At 35.0% G+C, this 23,555-nt stretch overlaps 1 protein-coding gene across 2 annotated transcripts in view; it reads left to right on the top strand.

The window, feature by feature from the left end:
* The window catches only part of Dcc (DCC netrin 1 receptor), a 1,150,309-nt gene that overhangs the window by 845,659 nt on the left and 281,095 nt on the right, over window positions 1–23,555 (top strand). For both annotated transcript variants that reach the window (XM_036204806.1, XM_036204805.1), the window contains exons 11-12: window positions 160–298; window positions 5,909–5,958. In XM_036204806.1, the coding sequence (XP_036060699.1) occupies window positions 160–298; window positions 5,909–5,958 (189 nt within the window). The remainder of the gene's footprint in view (window positions 1–159; window positions 299–5,908; window positions 5,959–23,555) is intronic.

Below are 23,555 nucleotides of genomic sequence, written 5' to 3'. Positions count from 1 at the left end.
GTGTGTGACACAAGGATGGTTTTATAGCAATTCATTAAAAGGATAGAGTTGCTTCTATGAGCAAGTATCTAACATCCAATTCACTGATTGCACAGAACGGCTGCCATTCCTACTTTAATGTGCTTCCTTAATAATGATTCTGTCATTTTATGTTTCCAGAATATAGAGGTTGATGGACTATCTTATAAACTGGAAGGCCTGAAAAAATTCACGGAATATACTCTTCGGTTCTTAGCTTATAATCGTTATGGGCCAGGAGTATCTACTGACGACATATCTGTGGTTACACTTTCTGATGGTAAGTGATAAACTGTGAAATTTTATTCACATATCTGTTATGAAATGAAAGAAAAATGTTGCCATATGTGTTATTGGTTCTGCTGTGAAGTTTTTTAAGCTAATATTTTTGTATTGTTTTATCATAATTAAGAAATATAGGTAACTTATTCCCAGTACTGTAATCAAATTTAAATTTGTGATTTCAATATATACACTGAATTGGGATGGATTAATGGATAATCTCCACACTGTGGCTACATTGTGAGATCAATAATTATTCTTATGGACGTATTTATTCATTTCTGTATATGGTCAAAGCAAATGCATTTGTTATGTGAGTGGACTGATATAAATGGTATGTATCTTTCATTTATCATTTGTAAATGGTGTAGATGATTAAAGTGTAAGTGATGGACTATATCAATTAATTGGAACGTATCCCCAAAGGATTTTTACTAAATAAATAAACATGCCCTTAAAATATTAGATGTGAGCATGAACATGAACACCTTCATTTTATCTTGCCAAAAAAAATTAGAAGATTAGGCCTATTTTTCAAATGAAATCAAAGGGATGAAGAAATCTTAATGAAGATAATGGCTTTAACCAAATAGTGTCAGAGGAAACTGGAGATCATTGGAATGCATGATAATGAAAGCCTGGGAAACTTAATAAATGTTAAAGTCTAGTAAAGGTTTGGAGGGGGATGGTGGAGATTCAGACAGGAGTGGAATTGCAGAGATGGCACCCATGAATGCTAAAACAGATCAAGAGCCAGCCGTAGCCAGCATGGATTCCCCATTAGTACGTTTAGTTCTATAAATTATTGATATTTTGGATTAAAATGCCTTCAATTTTTGATTCTTGACCTAATATTCTTTAATCTGGGAAAGTGTCGTGTTAGGTACTCCACAGAATATCAATAGCATGAAGAAAGATATGCATGTTTTTAAGGATACAGCAAAGAGAACACAGAAGTGATGCTCATTTGCAATTTCCCTCAAACGAATGTTTTACTGTTAGGCCACTTCAGTATTAATTTTAATGTAATTCTTCTACCCAACCGTCTGATTCTGTTATTCAAGACAGAACAGAATATGCACTGGCTGAATAAATTACTTCATAGCTTATAATTATAAAAATAAAAGGAAAACAAATGAAAATGAATATTTTACATAATTTATGTAGATTTCATTCAAAACTCTGAACTGTAATACTGTGGCCTGATTCTCCACTTTGATTTTAAATGTCATAAGTGAGAAAGATAGACTGTTACTCATTAGTCCATGAATTATCTCCTGGAAATGCTGCAGTGCCTAGAAAAATGTCTGTCACTTAAAAAATCTGTAACTATAACCCCAAGTAAATATCATTGTTGGAGAAGCACTAAATTTTCCTTATCAGATGCACTGATAAGAGAAATGAGGGACCCCTGAATGGGCACCCTGACCTCATTTATAACCACATTTATAATCAACTCACCTCCTTTAATTTCCAGTAAAACCTGTGCTCTTGGCTTCCACCCTGATATCACCCAGTTCCCTTCTATCTACTTCATCTAATGTTTTCTCTTTTCTGCTGAAGCTATTCAGGTTGAGGTCATGTATCACACACAAATAGATAGATTGAGTTACGTGAAATGCTCTCCTGTTTTCAGTTTTCAGTCACACAGCACTGGACTCCTGTGATGATGGACTGGCTTTAGCTCAGTGGTTACTTCGACAATGCATCTGTTCGCTGCTTTGCCACTCATGGTTTTGTATTATAAGTAAAAATTAAATAGACTAGTCTATGCACACACTAAAATAATGAATGGCACACATATCAGTGTTTAATATTTGTTCTTTATGCCAATATGTGTTTCTGGGTTTTTTTTTTATTCTATTAGACATGGAGGATAATGTTATATCTACCTATATTTCTACCAACTTGGGAAATGTGTGTCATTAATTAAACAGTTTCACCCCAAATTTTACAAATGTTTTATATAAAAGTGAATTGTAGGATTTCTCATTTTGGAGACAACTGATTTAATATGCAACTATATATAAATGCATCCTGTGTTTTATTGAGGTTATAGTTGAAAGAAACTATCCCATAAGAATTTATACTGATGCAAAGAAAAATGTATATGACAAAATTAGATGTGAGAAATTTATTTTGTAAATTCATTATCCAAATGATTTTCAAGGTCTGCTAAACTGCTTGTAAATACTATTTTCAAGAATAACTGAAATTTATAATTTACATTTATTTTAACATATTTTCAGGATAGAGTCATACTTTTTCATTCAAATTCCCCACCCTAGTATGTCATTGGTTAGCAATGACCCACATCTCTTATATATTCAAATAATTTAACTTTAAGTACTAGTACTATATAATTAAACATTTTTCCCAAAAGATTTTTTTTGAAAGACTTGCATTAAATGGTCCTTATTAATTGTTCGGAACAAACTAATAAGTCTCTCCAGGTCTACCTCCAAGAGCAGAAATAAAATTTTATTGTCAAACTAAGCATACATTTATGCTCATTACTGTTATAACTAGTATTTATGCATACTTTCTGATGCAAGCCATCTTCTCCTTTTCCTGTCATTTTTATAATGCTTACTTCTTTATAAATTGCAAAACTAAGTTAAAATAACACATCAGAAACAGGGGTGCGTGATATGTGCCTGTAATTCCAGAGCTTTGGAGGTGGAGATTTGAAGATAGTGAGTTTTGGGCCATGCCAGATACACAGGGACAGACAAATTACCAAACAACAACAACAACATGAACAACAACATGATAGCAGAGTAGAGTCATGTGATCTAAGAAGTAAAAAGTCAGGATTTAGCGTGGAAGTATTTCTCACTTGGTGAAAAATATCTCAGATTAGTATGTTTTTAAAGGGGATACATTAAATCATGAGTTACACTAGTCAATGAATTTTTTAACATGACAGCATGTATTTATCAGGGATTAAATTCAAATTCCTCAGTTATTGGGAATCTAATCTATCCTCATCGTTATGTGTATTCAACAGTAGGCTCTACCATATCGAAAGAAGTATTTAACGATCTGTGATCAGTTTAATAATGTGTTGGTGGTGGTATCTTAACATTCGGAAGATAAACATATCCTTATCACTCAATGAAACTATGGAAGATCAAGAAGAGGCATAGGGGTGTGTATTGTATTCACTTCTCCTCAGCATCTGATCCTATCTACTGTGGATGGATAACTGAAATACTGGAACAGAATTCTCCACTTGCCTGCAACAAAATAGCTAGTAGGCTGACATTTGAAAGTAAGAGTTTTCTAGTGTAGGACAAGCAACAAAATACGTCAACACAATCAATGTAGAGACTTTGGGAGTTTCATTATAATTTTGATGCCTCTAAAATTGAGGTAGTTATACCTATTGATCTCAGTCTGTTTTTGGAACACTAGAAACTGGAAATTAACTACTCTTAAAAAAACTTAAGCCAGGCAGTGGTGGTGCATGCCTTTAATCACAGCACTCAGGAGGCAGAGCCAGGTGGATCTCTGTGAGTTCAAGGCCAGCCTGGGCTACAGAGTGAGTTCCAGGAAAGGCACAAAGCTACACAGAGAAACCCTGACTCGGGGAAAAACAAAAACAAAAACAAACAAACAAAAAATAAAGTTAATGTGGCATTTGAAGATATCACATCACTTACAAACATGCTCCCAACTAAATAAAGATATCTAACACACGCTGTCTTTCCTCCAGAATTGCATTATTGGCAGTTGCTACAGATTCAAACCATAACTGAGATAGTTTCCCAAGTTTGGTTTTAAAATAAAATATATTTCTGAAGTTTTTGAAATTATGTGAGGTAATGTTATACTTTAAATTTTACTAAAGGTAAAAGTTGAAAATGCAATTGCTGCCATAAGAATATTAGTTACAACTAGACAAATTAAGTAAAACAAATTAATATATAATAAATTTCAACCTATACTTCAGTTTAAACACTGGAAATGCAAAATTTGTATCTAAAGTTGTGATTTTAAAATGACTTTTATTACACTGTCATAACATTTCTATAAATTAGTCTACTGTTTCAACCTCTGTTATGGATTTGCACATAAACCTAACAGTATCCTCTGTATTGATGATATAACATTAAAATTTGGACAACATTTGGCCACATGAAAGTGGGATGTTTATGTTCAGATAAAATTCATAGTATTAACTGAAACATCTGAGGTGTTCACTAAATAAAGGAATGTTATTAAAGACTGCTTAGTGACTTAATTCATTAACACATGCTTCATATTTTATCACAGAATACATTGGCTACAATCTCTACCAAGCACTAACATAAGAAGTTTAAATCAAAGCAAAACAGATTATTGCAATTTCCATCATGCTAATAAAGATCTAGGAACCAATCCTTAAGTAGGTCTTCATTTCTCCTTTAGTCACTGATTCAGTACATATCAATTAATATTGTCAGTTTCAAGAAGATAGAAATTAGCCAGGAATACAGCATGCCCTGATGGTGAATAATTTTCAGGCAAAAACCAGTATAAGGCATAACTAAATCCAGAGTCAGTTGCTGTATTAAGTAAAAAACTAAGTATACCATCCACTTTACATGGAAAGAAGAGGAAGCGTGGCCACAGAGTGGCCCAGGGAGTTGTGAAAATGTGCAAGTAGTGTATCTCGCTCACCAATGTGTCACAAGAAAAAATAAGGATGATTCATTTAGTAAATGAACGAAGCTAAGAGGTTATTGAATGCTGTTTCTGAGCCTACGGTGTGTAAGGTGCTTTATTTATTTGCAATTCAACCCTGACATGTAGAACCTTTCTGGACACATAACAGCTATCCAGTCAATGGTTGTCTTCAAACTGCTTGCACAGCAAGAGACTTACACTCTGGATACAGTACATCTTCATTATAACTATCAACATGGGACTGTATATATTCTTTTTACCATAAATGTTTAAGAAATTTTAAATACTGGAAAAATAATAAAATAGCTTGAAAATTCCCAAAGAAAAATTAACTGTCTTTTGTTAATAGAATCTATGAGCCAAACACTATCAGGGAACCTGCTTGCTTCTATGACATACAAGTTTTATTATAAATAGCTAAAAAAAAAAAAAAAAAAATGAGGACTTATTTCCTTTTGTTCATTCTCTAGGAAACAATAACGATTGCATTGTAGGAATTAAGCAACCAGGTGTCTATTACAATGATATATTCCACCATAAAACCATGCAGATCCTGAAAAGCACAGTATGATAATCCTTAAAAGCCACTCTAGAAAATCTCTCCTGTGTTTTCATAGGTCCTGCCAGCAAGGTTATCACAGAGCTGTAATTAGATGGCAGTATTTGCTGCCACAGCTGGTGCTCTTTTGCAAAATAATTTTGAGGGCTGCATAGATGGATAACTAACTGACCCACCCCATGAGGCATAAATAAACAAATGTTTATTTCTCCTCACTCTAGGAAAATTGAGACAGGCCACCTGCTGGCATTATCTTACTAAATTTTCCTTATGAAATTTGAAAAACAATATACTTTCTCTTTTTGTCAGTGGGCTAGAAGTTTGTTTTTCAAGCCTTTGGCAGTAACTAACCTTCACACCTTGTTTGATTCCTTCCAGTACCAGGCGCTCCACCACAGAACATCTCACTGGAAGTGGTTAATTCAAGGGTAAGTCAGCCAATGTATGTTACTTTATTAGTGGTTGTACACATATTCTGCTCACCATACTGCCAAGTAGAATGTTGGCCTGTATAACGGAATGTTACGAAGCAACACAGTCAGGTATTTGGTTACACATGTTCTTTGACCAGACTAATATACATTAAGTAAGGAACTGTTTTTTTCTACAAGAGCATTTGATTTAGTAGGTATTAGAGTACTTAAGAGTTCTAACATGAAGCAAGCCTATTTCTCTTATCTGTATTTACTAATAGAGGAATAAAACTAGTTTTTGATTGCTCCATTTCAATTCAGACAAAGTTAAGAAAATATTCAGTTTAGTAGTCTTTTTATTTTAAATTTTAATTGCAAATTCATACACGATATTGTGATCACTGTTTCTGCTCCCACGTCTCCTCCCCTATCCTTCCCACCTCACCTCACCAACCATCCTACTCCATGCTTTCTTTTCCTCTGTCTTTAGAAAACAAACAGGCAAATAAAAAAGCAAACAAGTCAGAAGTAAGTAAACAAACAAATAAAATAGTGAAAAAGTACAAAGTGCACACAGAGAGAAACACACACACAAAAATAAAACCTGTACAAACAAACAATTGGGAACCATAATATGTAAACAAAAGAACAGTGGGGGAAAAAAAGGTGCCAACAAAACAGGATGTGACAAAGAAAATCTGCAAAAACACAATTGAGTTTGTTTTACTTTGGTCATGTACTACCGGGCATGAGCTCTCCCCACAGGTGTGGTTTGTGTATTTGTAAGCAGCTCTCAGTTGGAGATAACTTCTTATCTGGGAATAGGGTTCATGTTTACTTTCCTGTCACAGAGCTTGGAACCATTCAGGTTGGAATCTGTGCAGGCCCTGTGCATAATGTCACAGTCTCTGTGAGTTAATTCTTCCATCAGTCTTGTTGTGTCTGGAATACACTGTCTCCTTGGTGTTGTCCATCTCCTCTGGATCTTATACTCTTTCTGTCTCCTGTTGTGAATAGCTCCTTGAGCTCTGAGGGGAGTGGTTTGATGAAGACATCCCATTTAAGACTGAGTGTTCTGAGGTCTCTCAGTTTCTATACATTGTTCACCTGTAAGTACTTCTACTAGTTCTCATCTCCTGCAGAAGAATGCTCTTCTGATGATGGCTGAGTGAGAGAGACTGGTTTATGGGTATAGCAAAATGTCCTTAGGAGTCATTTTATTTCTGTGTTCCTTTAGCAGAACAGTAGTATTTGATTTTTTCCTAGGTAGACTAAGTATCCACTCTCAGGTTCCTGGACACATGAGTAGTGTCAAGGATGGATGTCATCTCGTGAAGTGGGTCTTAAGTCCAATCAGGTGGTGGTTGGTTACTCGCACAACCAGTGCAGTGGGGTTTCATTCAGGCAGATTACCAGTGTAGAACAAAGGGTTTGGAACAGACTTGGTGTTTATCTTTTTCCCCCAGAAGCCATACAGCAGATATTCCAGTATCATGAACATTAATCAATGGTGGGTGGGGGGACAGAGCAGAAGTAGTACCAGCTCAATTTCTCCATGTTCAATGAGATATATAGGTGTTTTCTTCAGCAATGGGGCCTTACCTTTAGTTCTGGATATAAACCAATAGTTTTGGCAACAGTCTTAGTTGTTTGGGAGTTCCTCAGACCCATTTTGCCAATTATATATAGCCCATTCCTGGCACTTGAGGTTTTTCACTTGGGCTTTGTCTCCTTTGTTTTTTGGTGATTTCACTTACATTTCTTTCACATATATATCTATTTTTGGAAGCTTCTACAGTATTAGTTTTTTCATATGACCCCTGAAGTGGCCCTCAGTGTTACCTGTCCTTCCTCATATTCCCTCCGCTAACCTTTTTCTCTCACCTTCTCCATTGTAGATGAATTTCTAAACAGTCTTAAATAAGAAACACAGAGCCAAATAAAGGGGTGAAAGCTGTAGAAATCAGTGATACCCACCAACTAACCTTAGTTCACCATGTTGTTTTAGCTTCCCAAGAGAACCTTTTCCTGTCTAACATGTACCTTTATTGCCTTGCTGTTCTGCCTTCTCATTGGCTCGTAGCCCAGCCACCTCACTTTCTTGTCATTGCCTGTCTATACAGACCTCTAGATCTCTATGGTTGGTACTGGGATTAAAGGCTTATGTCACTCACCAGCTTGGCTATGTACTTGAATACACAGAGACTCTGCCTGCCATGTGATCAAATTAAGGGCATGTGCCACCACCACCTGACTTCAGTTTATGGCTGGCTATGACATCTGATCTCCAGACAAACTTTATTTATTAACATACAAATAAAATATCACATTTCAGCACAAGTAAAATATCACCACGTTTCCCCTTTTTTTCTAATAAAAATAAAAAAGAATAAAAAAGTTGTAAACAATATAAGGAAAACTGTATACAACAAGTACAATAACTTTATATAATATATACAAGCAATAAATACATCAACAATGTCTAGTCCATTAACATTTGACAGATTCAGACAAAAAACCTCCATTAATACATAAAAAAAATCTCCAGTCTGTTAACATTTGACAAATTCAGACAAAAAATTTTATTATTTATCCTGTTTAAAACAAGTAGTTCCTTTTAAAAAGTAGACTCAATAATTTACCTTTTATCTTATCATATCCATCTTTTTCTTTTTTAAAAAAAGAATGCTGAATCTAATCTCCTTTGTTTAGCTTTTTTTAATCATTAACAATTAATAAGTTGTAACCAACCTCATAAACAATGACAATATCCAAAACTCATTAAATGATCAATAAAACACTCTCCCCACCTCTTGGAAATGTGGATGTCATTTTCTTAAAATTACTTCCTGCTTTTGGGGGGCATAGACATCTTTAATGAATCCTGAAAAGAAAATTTTTGGATTAATTGTCAAGTCCTGAGAGAATTAGTTGTATCTTTTGTCCAGTATCTGCATAATGGGAAAGTGCAGGGCTTCTCTTAAGTCCTTGCTTCAGGAGTCTGTGAATCTGGATAATCTCAGCTAGCCATCTTGAAACTGTCCTGAGAAGTTTGTAATCAAAAGTCCATCTTTCTGTGGTGTTAATCATCTTAATGGCTTTATCATAGTCCATGTGGAAATATCATTGTGGGATCCCGTCATCTTTTTGAAGATTTCAAAGTTGCTGTTAGGCATGATCATGATTACCTGCAGACAATTTTTTTTGGTGCCTCCTCTGTGGTGTGGAACAATCACAGTCTGATAAATGTTTGCCTCTCAGAACCACATTCTTCCCTAGAAGAGAATATCTTCACAGCAACTTCTTCTCTCCATCATTTGCCTCCCTCTCCAAACTTCTCCAAACTGACCTTTGTTGATGCTTTCTTGTAACATGATGGTCCTGGAAATTGTTCTCTGAACAAGCAGTAGTAAACTCTTAGTTCCAGGTAGCAGCATCACCGCAGTCACCAACATGATGAAAAGGAGCCAGCAACTTGGAGCAGCAGCCACTACCTCCATGGTCCCACTGCCACTGTTTGTGGCTCAGCCCTGGCTGCAGATTACCCTTAGAAGCCTCCTAGGCTGGCCTCAAACTCAGGATCCTCCACCCTTTGCATTTGAGACCTTTTAAGATTCATGATACATTCACTCCATTTAATCCTCCTATTCCAGGCTCCCAGTTTCTCCTTAATTATATATATTCTATTTCCTCTTTCTTGGGTGATTCTTCACTCCCTCTTAGTTCTTTATTCCATACCTAACCTCTGTGGTTAATTCAGGTTGTATCACACCTAACAAAGGCTTAAAAGCTAAAATCCACATAAAAGAATTCATATCATATTTGTTATTTTGGGCCTGTGTTACTTTCTCATAGGATGTTTTGTTTTGTTTGATTTTGTTTGTGTTTGTTTGATTTTCCTAGTTTTATCCATTTACCTGAGAATTTTAGGATTTTTTTAAACATCTAAATAATATTCCTTTGTGTAAGTGTATCACATTTTCTTGATCCATTCATCTACGGATGAATATCTAGGCTGTTTCCAATTACTGCCTATTATGGCTGGAGCAGCAAAGAATATAACTGAGCAAGTGACTCTGTAGTAGGATGTAGAATCCTTTCAATATATGCCTAAAGACTTATATAGGGGGGTCTTGAGTCAAATCTATTGTCATCTTCCTGAGGAACCACGATACTTATTTCTATAGTGGCTGTAGAAATTTTCACTTCTACTAGGAATGGATGAGTGTTCCCCTTACCCCACAGTTTTGTCAACAATGAGCAAAATATTTTTGAAGGTGTTCATTGATGAGCAGTGTATCTGTAGAATTTATACCCTACTGACTTCCTCTCCTACTCTCATCTTCTTCTCATGCACCCTTACAAATTAATAATCTCTTCCTTAATTTAATAATTAAATTAATAAATGTGTCACATAAATAAATCATTCTTGCATGTGAATATATGTCGATGTGTCCAGGGCTAACCACTAGAGGTTCAATATCCATTGCAAGAGTTTGTTCACATCTACAGATTCATCTGCAATTCAACCCTTATACCTGAGGCTAGGGAAAATTATAGGCTAGGGAGCAGAAAGATTTTTTAAGAGCCAGAGGGTCAGGATACCTCACTAGATAGTGTCTCCTAAGTATGACAGAGGAAATGTACTAATGAAATTTCAACAATATAGTTGTCAAAACAAAACCAGTATGACAATTGTTGATGCTACAATTTGTACAGGAGAAATTACAAATGGGCCCACTCTAGATGAAGAATGAGAGGTAGCCAATTGCTGCTGAGGGAAGTAGAATCCAGGAGGTTTTATACAGTTCCTACAGATTTCCTTATGATATCTACTATAAGTTTTAATGACTTTCAGGCATGGTTAAATCTCAATGTCAGTGTGAACATTTGTTTAGTACAAGCAGGACTTGGAAAAGATTTTGTGGCATATTCACGTTTCATATATACACACACACATTTATATATGGGGCTGTAAGATTGATACATTTTTGTCCTTTGCAAGATTTGTATATGTGCTTTGCTATTTAATATGTATACATTAATAAATGAATTAGAGTATGTACACAAGGGATTTTGACAAAAAGAATAAAATACAATAGAGAATCACTCCTGTTAGAGTTTTTGGTTTTATTCTCTTGTCACCTGTAATTTAAACTTCATCATAAACATCTCTAAGGTTCCCATTTCTTGTTGGCTCTGCAGTCAGAGCTGACTTTAGCCTTTCCATGAGATTTAATGAGATTTCCTTCACATCATACATTTTTTAAAAGAGGGAGGTTTAATAATAGGCTTAAATTAAATGAACCTAGGTCTAGTGATAAGGTCTCTGATTTTAATTTAGTTCATGGAAGTTGCCCTTATAGTTGGAATGGTTGATTAGTTAGAGAACATGAATAGGTTCAATCCCACCAGTAGGTGAAAGCGCTCTGTGATTTGATTTTAGAAATTGTAAAATGTTCACTTATATAAAAACACCTACTGGTGTAGTATTAAATGTGTTTAAACTGTAAAAAGGCAAGGATTTTATCTGTGAGATTTAACACACTAATAAGACTAATTGGAATCAACTTTACTGACTCATGTTTAATGAGCAGCTAACTGTGGAAATCACTGAAGCATGGCAGGTGTTCTGTGGATGGCCATGTGCTCTGCAATGCAACTATCACTTCCTTTATGCCTTAGAATCTGTCAATTGCTGCTTAGGAAATAAATCACTGGAGTATCAACTCTGAGCTTTTATTTTGCTGGAAAAGCTATTCAGAAAGGCCATCAAACATCATTATTTACTAGAGTTTATTTATATTTGGTACAGGGAAATAGAATTATAAACAGTTGAACAATTAACACGAGAGCAAGAAGTTCCATGAAAAAATTAGGGACACTGACGTGTTAGGCTGTGGCTTTGAGGATGCAGAAAGAGGGGACAGAGGGACTAATACATCAGTAGTGTGGGAAATGGCTTTATGCATACTCAGGGTAGAGTGTTGCCAATAAAACTAGCTCCAAGTGAAAACGCGCTGAAGTCAAAATTTGACAAAAGTTACACGTGGAGATTGGTCATCTAGAATGAGAAACTATGAGTAAAAATGGTGAGATGGCTTACAGTAGCTAATAGTAGGTAAGTTTTACAGAAGTTGGGAACTATTAACCCTGTCCTGAGCTGATGATGGTCATAAATAAATAACAACAATAAAAGGAAAGGGGCTGAAAATGGACATAGTGTTTAAAGACCAAACAGTGAATGTTGATTTGGGGTTGTTTTTCTTGTAAGTGGAGAGAAAATTTTGGATAATAACTAAAAGGGAATAAAACATTTGAAAGAACTTTCATTGCTTTGATCATTTTGCTTGTTTTGATTACAAACTTGTGGCATACTACAATTTCTAGAAATAATATAGTAGAGGGGAAATTAACCATGGAGAAAATAAAATGAAATATAAGTAGTATGCAATCCTATTGGCTGACAAGATGGCACAAACCTAGTAAATCAAGAGAGACATTGCTAAGTCCTGCTAAGTGAAGCAAAATAGAGAGGAGTGTAGACACTAGTTCCTTTGAATCTAGGAAGATGACCGGTCCAAGGGAAGGTTGCCATCACACTATAATGGCTTGCACAAGAAAGTAATGAGTATTTGAAGGTGGGAAAAGAGGGTAAGTGGTTATCCAAAGTTAGTGATCAATCTTTATTTTCCTTTTCTATGTGGCTGTAACTATTGGGCAATATTGACTGAGCATTCAAGATTATAGTCATATTTAATGTGAAAATTAACACTACAATTATATTTATTCTTCTTTCTGGCTACTTAATTGCTGGTATGGTGTGGGCAAAGAATTGGTGTTTATTCTTTTGGATACTGTGACAGGAAAGAGGTCAAGAGTGTTAAAAGGTTTGGAAAACAAGGAGGCTTGCCATCTTAGTTTCTTTACCTAATGCTCTAGTAAAGTATTCCCACACAGCAACATAAAGGAGGAAGGGCTTATTGGGCTCACAATTTCATGTTACATTCTGTTATAGAGGGGGAGAACAGAAACACACATATAATAAATGTAGTCACATTATGTCCATAGACAAGAGCAGTGAATAGAGGGTTAGCATACAATCTAGTGCTTGCTTGCGCTCTACATTTCATTTAGTGCAAAGCCCAGCCACTGAAATAGTACTTAGGACAGACATTCAGAGTGGGTTTCCCTACATCAACTAACTCAATTAAGCAAAATATTTCACAGACAGGGTTATAGTCTGTGTAATCTAGGCAAGTCCTCACTCAGATTCCCATCCCAGGTGGTTCTGCATTGTAATCATCAAGCCAACAATCAAGACTAACCATCATAATCATGGCCTTTAAATGGTCTAGGAAAGTAAAATTAGGTACAGGGGTACTGGAAGATGATAGATAGTGAGAAAATGGTAAGGTCAATGAATTATTTAATTACTCTTACTTTCCAAAGTACGTTGGAGCTTATAAAAACTGTTATATACACAGAACCACACAGGGAAATGACTATTATTTGAGGCTATGGCTGTTGACCACTTTACAATGCTACATCTGGGTATTGAGTTTCATGCTAAGAGGTGGAGACATAAGGAAAAAAACAAAATAAATCTTGCCTTCAAGTGCTCTATGATCTCCTTGGATTTAAGTCCCTGGCAGAAGTTGAGCATTAGATCAGCTCCTAGGAGACCAATTTACCTATCCTGAAAGTATTTGGGACCCAAAGGTGTAGGTAATAGAAGGTGAGTCAGATCCAAGTGTGCTAAGAAAGGAGAGTGAAGCTTCCTGATGCTTGGACTGTGATATGTAACATCCCTCACTTGCTCTTAATTTGAGTATCCCTTCCTCAGAGGGTGGCACCATTTTTGATAGTTCTATAAACAAGAGGTTGACCCAAGATGGATATAGTAGGTAATCAGGGTAGAACCTTGTGAGTGTGTTATCTCTTGATGGACCCTGCACTGGTCTCTATTTTAGCTCTCCTCCACCCCCATGTTCTATTCTCCATGATATTCTGCTAAAGTATTGACATACTGAACCCTCTGAAACTGTAATAAAAATGTATAATACCTCTATTTAATGTCTGATAATTTGTTATCAACAACAGAAAGGTAATGAATACACCTACCTTACCACTGTCCCCACACTGAACCTATTTGGAAGATTCTGTATCTCAAAATTATGTATTTCTCTCTAAAAACCAACAACTTGGAAGAATTGCAATTTGTCAGCAGACCAAAGCTGATACCTCAGTAAACTTTAGTAAATTAACTTGAAAATTTGGAGCATTTCCAAATGTAATTATTTTTTTCTTAATCTAAGGTTATAGAATGCATTTATTATTGAAAAGTTTCAGGCAAAAACTGGAATTACAAAAATGAGCCCTTATCTTAGCCCGCAAGGTTGGCTGGCAATCAAATAAAGCCTCTAATTATCTAGCAGCATCGTTCTGGAACCATGAGGAAATAGATGCTAAACACAGAGAAAATTCAAATCATGATGTGAGGCACATATTTTACAATTAACTAGTATTAATTTAAATAATAGACAAAACTAAGCCAAGGTTGCACAAATTGGACGACTTTAGAAGAAACATTGTCAGTTAATAGCATATCTGTCTAAATATGAGAGTACCTAAGGTTTAGCTTCCTTTGTAGCCAAACTTGAGTTTTATATCTCTTTTCCTCAAGTCCTCTGATTTTAATCTCCTTTAAAAAGCATAGTATGGCACTTGGAGGCAGGTATAAAGATGACTTTCATGACTTTGAGGCCAGACTGGATTATAATTTTAGGAATTTCAATCTAGCATTCATAATGAGTTGCAGGTCATTTAGAGCTATGGAGTGGTACACTGTCTCAAAACATAAACCCAAACAAACCAAAACATAAAGAATCTATGCTTCAAATAATCTACCCATATTCTCAATATCATCTGAGGCAGAGATAATGATAGGTTTACTTTGTTTCTATGCTGCTTTTCCACCCAGAACCTGATGGCTTTCATTAGTTTTTCCCCAAGTTGTCTAAACTGTCACTCTTTTTATTGGAAAACTTCTCATATGAAATTGACAGAATCGGCTATTATCATTGTCTTTCCCAAACACTTTTTCTAAAACCTTCTTCTGATTCCAATTGGAATTTTCACATACATTGAAAATTTTGTAGAGGTAGGTAAGTTATATAATATTTAATAATTCATTATTTCAGAGGACCAATTATTCTATTACATATCTAATATTAAAGCAATGAAAAAGAGTTAATCTTATCTGTTACAAATACTTAAATATTTTTCCGGGATAAAATAGTAACAAATCTCATTATCTTTTTTTACCCTCCCCTTTTCATATTGAAATTCAAGTTCCATCTATTTAAGCATTTTTAGCTTTCAGACAAATCAACCTGACAGGCCATTTTGCATTTTCACTGAGGCAGTAGCCATCATAGCGATATTTTCTATTTTATTTTTAGATTGATAAGTTGAAGGGTCACACACAATGGGGATTACTGTGTAAATAAATGCCTCATGAATCTTTAAAAATATAAATTGGGTTTTCTCTTTCTGTACTTTAAAGTACCATATTAAGTTTCATTTAGATGCACATTTAATTCACCTTGTTGTGCTATCTAGTTTTATGTCAACTTGATACAAGCTAGAGTAATTTTGGAAAGTAGAACCTCTATTGAGAAATCTCCCCCACCATGTTGGCCTGTAATGCATATTCTTGATTGATGATTGATGAGGGAAGGGCCCAGATCAATGTAGTTGGTGCCATCCTGGGGTTGGGTGTTCCTGGGTGCTATAAGAAAGCTGACTGAGCAAGCCATAAGGAACCAACCAGTAATCAAGCTTCACCCATGGTGTTTGCATCAGCTCTTGCCTTCTGGGTCCTGCTGTTTGAGTGCCTGCCCTAACTTCTGAGGCATATATTGATCAAATAAGATGCCACTTACAGGATCAAAGGTTCTATTTCTATTTTAAAATTTCCAAATTTTACTTTTTTTTTTTTTTTTTTGAGACAGGGTTTCTCTGTGTTGTTTTGGTGCTTGTCCTGCATCTTGCTCTGTAGACCAGGCTGCCCTCAAACTCACAGAGATCCACCTGACTGTGCCTCCCGAGTGCTGGGATTAAAGGTGTGTGCCACCACCGCCCGGCCTAATTTTATCTTAGTCTGAAAGTTTTATCAGAGAACAGGAAATGAATTATTAAAAGATCATTTCTGATATGCTCTTGGGTTAATTATTTCATGTGCCTATTGATTTGCGTATTCATTTTATTTTTGTTTAACAAATATGCATACAACAGTCACCATTATTTAGCTTGACCAGTTTAATATGGAACTTAAAAGATTACTGATGGCTACACTTCCATGACAGTAGCCATTAGTGTAAAAGTGATGAATGACAATGCCTGGGACTGAGGCAATGATCAATGATCATTCAAAATCAATGATGTCATTTCCTGTAGTAAAGGAGGCAGTTCTGTGTTCCCCGCTGATTTCTTAGAAAAGCCAGGGTGCTTTTTCATTACACATAACTTCAATGTAAAAAAATGTTGTTTTGTTTTATGAAAAATGGATTAGTGAACCTGATTCTCAGATGCAGGTTAAACTATTAAACACTTAAACTATTCATCACCTGGAAGGTCTTGGTGTTTCAGTTGACAGCAGCTGAATTAGCAGAGGAGAGACCCAGGTTGAAAAAGTCAGAATTGGTCTGACCAGAACTGAAGTTGTCAGAATTCAAGCAACCTACACATCTTTTAAAATAGTACCTTTGTTAAAAATGCCTTTCTCCTGCACCAACAAACACACTTATGACTCAGTAGCTTCCCCATCCAAGAAATTTGTGTTCTCAAATAGCAGCACAAATAATATAGATGTAGATGTTCTGCCTGTCCTTCTATATCTCATTAACTCAATGGCTTTCGTGTATCTTTAATGTGTTAAAACCCATCTAGGTATAATATGCAAAGACAAAAATGCAATCATTGGTCTCCTTGGGATAAGGGAAACACTATATTGTAATCATCCTATCATAGTTCCTGAGAACTGGCTTAAATTATTAGAAACCTCTCAAACACAGCCCATCTTTAAGCAAAGATATTTTTAAAATAATTGCATAAATTCATATTGAAATGACATTGAACAAATTTATATGTTAAACCTACCATTTTGTCATAATATCATTACATTTTAATAATTTCACTTTTCTTAGTGGTATTTATATTATATCTGCATGGCAGTGTTCAATTTTTTTTTTTTTTGTGACATCGTTCTATTAGCTTGAAATTGGCCTTGTGGTACATTTTATACCACACAACTCAGCAAATGCAACAAATTGGGGCTTTTCTCCTAGAAGATCAAGTTTTTAATAACTTTTCATACACTACTCCTAAGGGGGAGTGTGAGGATTGTCAATTTGTTAGTTTTTCTCTCCATTCTCTTGGTAGACTCTGAGACACCACAAGATAATTATATTGTTTGTCTTTTGTAGCTTTTAAAAAATTTTATGAGCATTAGTGTTTTGCCTGCAGATGTGTCTGTGTCAGGGTGTTGGATCCCCTGGAACTGGAATTACAGACAGGTGTGAGCTGCCATGTGGGTGCTGGGAATTGAACCAGGTCCCCCCAGAAGAGTAGTCAGTGCTTAAAAGCACTGAGACATTTCTCCAGCCCTGGCTTGTAGTTTTTGTTTTTTTTCCCCTTCTTCTTTTTTAGAGAAAATAAAACTGTACTGGTTAAATTGTATTTACAAACATAAAATTATAAAGGAAAATCAAGAGAAAGGAATGAACAGGACTGCTGAGTTCCATATCCTGAGTACATTCATCCTACTTGTGGCATAAAAGTAGGAATGTTTGGGATGGGAATGTCAACCCATTGTAGTCTCTGGTCTACCAAGTGTAAATCCCTGAACTAAATCCTTAGCATTGAGAAACATAAACAAAGAATTTTCCCTTGTTTCATCTTCTGAGATATCTTTCCTCAATAACCTTTACATGAGTATGATTATTCACACAAAGATACCTACATACATCAGTATTGCCCAAAGCTGCCTTGTCTTAATGAAAAAAAAAAAAAAAAGCTACTCAATTTTCGGGATTGGTAAATGGAAGCACTTCTGTGAAATAAACACATCTTCTTACATAATAAAATTCATTTCACATTAACTTCAGCAAATAAATTTATAGGTGTTTTCCCTGCCTACTGTTCCTAACTTGTACCTTTATGTTTAACACTAACATATAATTTTGTTTGTCTGTGAAGAAGAAGAATTGCCTAGTGCCTGCCTTTAATAATATCTTCATAATGAGTATGAATAATTTCATTAGCAACAGATTATTTTAGTTGTAAAAATAAAATGATTTGAATTTCTTATCATTATGTACTGAATAAAGTTTATTTCTTATGTGACCCAAGCTATATAATTTTGCATGATGTGTACTCTCTTGCCTGTCATTTGAAAATGCATTCATTCATTCATTTCATTTGTTCACTTGCTCAACAATTCATTATTATGTACATATTATTAACAATTAGATGATTGAATCCCATAGCACACTTTATAATGAAATAGCCTGAAATTTAGATAATTAAAATGAACTAGATGTAATGTAGTAATATAATCAAAATAGACTAATCTGTACTCTTTATTGCTTTTGATGATATATAAAGAGAGGGAATGTTTCCTTTGGGAATCTTCACTTAAAAGTAACAATTTTCTGTGTATCAAGATGGTATATAGAGGACCAGACAAAAGGTGTAATTGTCAATCATCTTTCTGGTTTCTAGATATAAATGTCATTACATTCACGATTTAATGAGTTCTAGAAATATTTTTGTCTGAGACATCATGCAGTCTTAGATCCAAATTGTTGTGTTATGGAAAAGTTAGACTTTGTTATAATATTCAATATACATATTTCTACATCAATTTTTCTAGAGCCCAATTCTTAAATTTAGAGTAGTTTCCCTTTTTTTTAAGGTCATGCATGTCGAGAACTTTAAGATAGGATACAACTTTACTGTGTGATGTACACAGAAGTCAGATGTTACCAAGAAGAAAACATCCTTATTCTGTAGCATGTTGGTCTTGTGAGAAGCTGACATTCATGGGAGCCAATGCTCCCCAGCCAAAAGGAAAAGCATTTATCATGCTGTCATATCACATTTACTTCAAACTATATAAACATTTTTGCTGCTATACCATTCTTAGAGTGCTGTTCTCAATATACTGCTTGTGTTGTGAATGAGAAGCCTTAGGTGACTACATAAAACAGTATTTGTCATAATAATCACATGATTAAGGAAGTTTAGGATTATTGCAATTTTATGTAAAAACATAAAATTACATATATATGTAGAAATATATGTCTATATGAGTGTGTGAAATAGACAATAAAGCAAGAAGAGACATAAGAAACCACATCCTCTTTTTATCACACACCCTTAATCAGCAAGCCTTGACCTGTATTTACAGAGAATTGGTGTAGTTGGAGAGCTTCTTTCCAGTCCCTGCCAAGCCCTATTAGTCCAACAACCCATTTATAAAATAAACACACAGACATTCATATTATTTAAACTGCTTGGCCATTAGCTCAGGCCTACCATTGTCTAGCTCTTACTCTTATATTTAGCCCATTTCTATTAATCTATACTTTGCCACGTGGCTTGTGGCTTACTGGTGTCTTTACATGTTGCTTCTCATGGCTGTGGCTGGCAGTGTCTTCAAATTGGTTTTTTGTTTGTTTGTTTGTTTTTTATTCAGCAGGTGTGAGTAATGTGCTTTTATCAATGGCTATAGATGTATTTCAGTTCAATGTTTTATATTTGATGGACTGATTATTAAGTCACCTCCCCACAATAATGCTTAAATGTGTATTAATGACTTAAATTTTCAAATGTATGATAAATGCACGAAACTCTTTAAACCTCAAAATGTTAGGTGGATCATCTAACTAACATTAAGAAGTTATCTCATTATACTTTTCTCAGTTTAGAATCTCCATTATCTCACGTGCAATTAAAACAAACAATAATTAAGATTTTACCTTGGAACCAAACCTTTTCTTCACCCTTAGTGGTACATAAAATATCTGCCAAAATAATCAAAAATTCTGATACTCTGGTCATACATCTGATGTTTCCTTTTCTTCATGTTACTGTCTTCAGACTCCTATTTGAACTACTCTGAAGACAGAATATTTTTTTCACAAACAGCAGCTGTTTTTGTCATATATATCTAATTTTCAGAATTTATGCTCAAAATGTATTCCTTTATAACATCTGCAATTTTATCATAATGATTTCTCCAGGGGCTATAAATAACATTAGACTGTGTGAACTGGAAGGCATATCTCTGGTGACTTGACGATGTCAAGCCCTGCTTCCTTCTGTCAATGCTTTACTACACGTTAAAATTCTTAGCTTCCACAAATATTTCTTGTGTGCTTGTCAGCTCCTTTCTTGATATGTCGTCTTCCACCGCACAGTTTAGAGATCTCATGTGACTCTTAGACAGGCCCTAAGGGCTCCTTCCTCATTTAAATACTTCGTTATTATTCACATAACCTACGATTGCATTGATGGTGTGAGTGGACACATTATCTTACTCTACGAGAATCTTAAAAGGTTCAAGAATGATTCTGACAGGCTCCAAGTCCTTTACTATATTTATGCTAAGCTTTACCATACATTCACCATCTCCCTATGGAACTTTGTGACATATTGTCACATAGCCCATTGCCATACCTTCTCATGGTCCCCTGGAGCTCTTATGGACTCATGCAATACCAGTCTAATACTGGTTGATGGTTAATATTTCAGGCAATGGATAAGCTACTAACTTTTGGATGAGCTACTTGATGCACTGTACAGTTTTCTTCTGTCACAGGCACATTGTCTTGAAAAGAGTTGCAGTAAAATCCTTACGTTCCTTCTTTTTCCCCAGATCTCTGCTATCTTCACTCTCAAGAACTGACATATCTATAAATATTACCTTCATAATACTTTGATTCTAAATCTTCATAAATATTTTCAATCTAATCATTCCACTTTTTTTCAGTTTTTCTTATTTCAGCCTCTCTTTAAAATTGAACTCTGTAGTGATTGTGTAACTAATTGTATCAGCATCTCCAAGGATATTTTCATTTTGTTTATTTATTTTGTAAGAACATCCTCATTTATCTTTTATTAATCCTGTATATTCCCTTGCTTGAAGTCAAGCTGGATGAGTACCTGAGGTAAACACCAAGAAGAAATGAAAATTCTCTAGAGGACCCCAAAGAAGACCTTCCATTGCTTTAACATTTTAATTTTTTCATATTAAATCAGATAGTAATCCAATATCTCTATCCTTACCTATATTTCTCCATGTCATTTATGTAAATAACCCAAGTGTTTATTCTCGTTCACATTAAAATTTATGTTTTGCTCATACAGAAAAAAAGCTAGTATGAAATAATATGAGTTTTCTGATCTAGGTCATTTTCATCCCAACTAAAACCACATCACCAGTCACTTCATACATGTGTCCTTAAAGTTTATGACAGTGAGGTATTTCAGTAATTATTTCAAGTTCCCATTGCACCTGAATCCCTTAAGTCTCAACATCAATTAACTGGTAAATCCACAGCAAAGTGAGTTGAGAATAATCTTTGTCCTCTTTCACTAACTGGTTTTCTCTTGACCCAAACTTGATCTCAATTAAAACTCTGACGGAATATTTATTATGAACACTCTTGATAGAGAATATTTTCAGTTGTCAAATCAAAAGCACACCACAGACACAAAAGTAGATTCTTTTCCATCTTTATAGTGTTAAAATGTACTTACCCATCAACTTTTATTCCTCTTGAAATCTCAAATATTACACAAGTCCTGCCCAAGTCCTGCCCAAATGTTTTATACAAATCAAAGGCACATAATATCAAACCACTACTCTCCAGAACAATGGTTTAGAGTAATATACTTAGAGGGACTTAAGCAAAAACACAGCTCAGCCCCTGGTTTTGAAGACCACATAAAAAAGGCATGTAAATAAAATTTCTCAGCAACCTTGAGTCATATCTACAGTCATTCTCCTTCTCTCTCCTTAAACTATTGCTTTTTCTTCTCTGTGCAGAGAGAAATCACAGCTACACACATGTGTGAACACACTTGTGCATGTCACACACACACATAGACCCAGACACACACACACACACACACACACACACACACACACACACACACACACACACTCATTGGCTTGGTTTTGCCTTTAACAGCTAATTCTCTAGAGGACACAATGATTTGTTTCATGGTGATTGATTTAAGGCTGAAGCTCTTGATAGTCAAATAGTCTGTTCCTCCCTTCCTTTTTTCTTTCTTATTAATACATTCATTTCTTATTTATACAAGGCAAATATGTGTAACAAAGGGAGAGTCACATAATTTTTGTTTGACAAACCTTTTTCAAATGAGGAAGGATGCCCTCTAGATAGCCAATTTCCATTCTTTTTATTCTAATGCTAATGATGTTATTTAAAGTTATTGGGTGCACAGCATCAAATGACATTATTTCAAATGACTTCATGACACAGAGGGAACATTGTAGAGGGAATATCAAATAGAGGTTCTCAAGTGTTTCAACCTTTAAAATGCAAAGGAAGAAATGCAATTGCTATTTATTATTTAGTTACCTAATGCCTGCCCATCATGTCTTTTTGAATTTGGCCCAGGAACTTATAATTAAAAGAATGATTATCCCTGCTGGATATGGGCAGAGATTCACATTATTTCCTTGGAATCCTGTCTGCTGTCTGGCTTTAATGAAAATTTAAACCTCTTAGAATGACATGTGGTACCTGGGATTATTTTTCTTTTGTCTGAGCAGAGTTGCAAGGGGAAAGAACTCCTAGAAAAAAAGAATAAGTCGCTGCTCCGGCCCACAGATCCTTATCTTTCAATCATTCATTTTCTTTTTGGGAGAACAAAGTATGAAAGCATATAAAGTGATGAGATCCTTAACCCAGTCGAGAAGAAATGAAATTTCTATATTTTCTTCTTTGCTTTCAGACAAGACAAGGTTATCTTTTGATATAATTAGAAGCTTCTAACTTTTATGAAGTTGGAGTTGCTGTTTTTTATTTTATTTGCTCTCTCTTCCTGTGAATTGACAAAAGTTTTGTCTTACTGTAGTGTGTAACATAGTCCTTTCAGTTGGTTTCATAATCTCTCCTCACTAATTTTTGTACATGGACTAAATAAAGGACCAAGATGTTTATAAACAGTCTTACTAGCACCATTTATTAGAGTGAGTCCAATTCTTTATTGAATTATTAAGTATCTATATAAAATTAGATGACCAAATAAAGATTTGTTTATTTCTGTGCTTTATTCTTTTCCACTGGTCTACTTGTTTATTCCTACACTAATACCAGTTTGCCTTGTTCACACAATATAATCAGGCAATTCAGAATGAACATCCGGAATGTCAAAACACAGAATTCTCAAAAGTGGAAAATTGCTTGAATACTGGTGCTATGTCCCAAACAACAAGAAGAAGATATTACATGTGGTCTTAAGTTCTGAGTCAACATTCAGGAACATTAAAATATTACAGAAACTTGCCTTCA

This window comes from Onychomys torridus, chromosome 13 (assembly GCF_903995425.1).
Source record: "Onychomys torridus chromosome 13, mOncTor1.1, whole genome shotgun sequence".
Taxonomy (NCBI): domain Eukaryota; kingdom Metazoa; phylum Chordata; class Mammalia; order Rodentia; family Cricetidae; genus Onychomys; species Onychomys torridus.
Note: the sequence above shows the minus strand (reverse complement) of the source record. Positions and strands in the feature narration are given on the sequence as shown.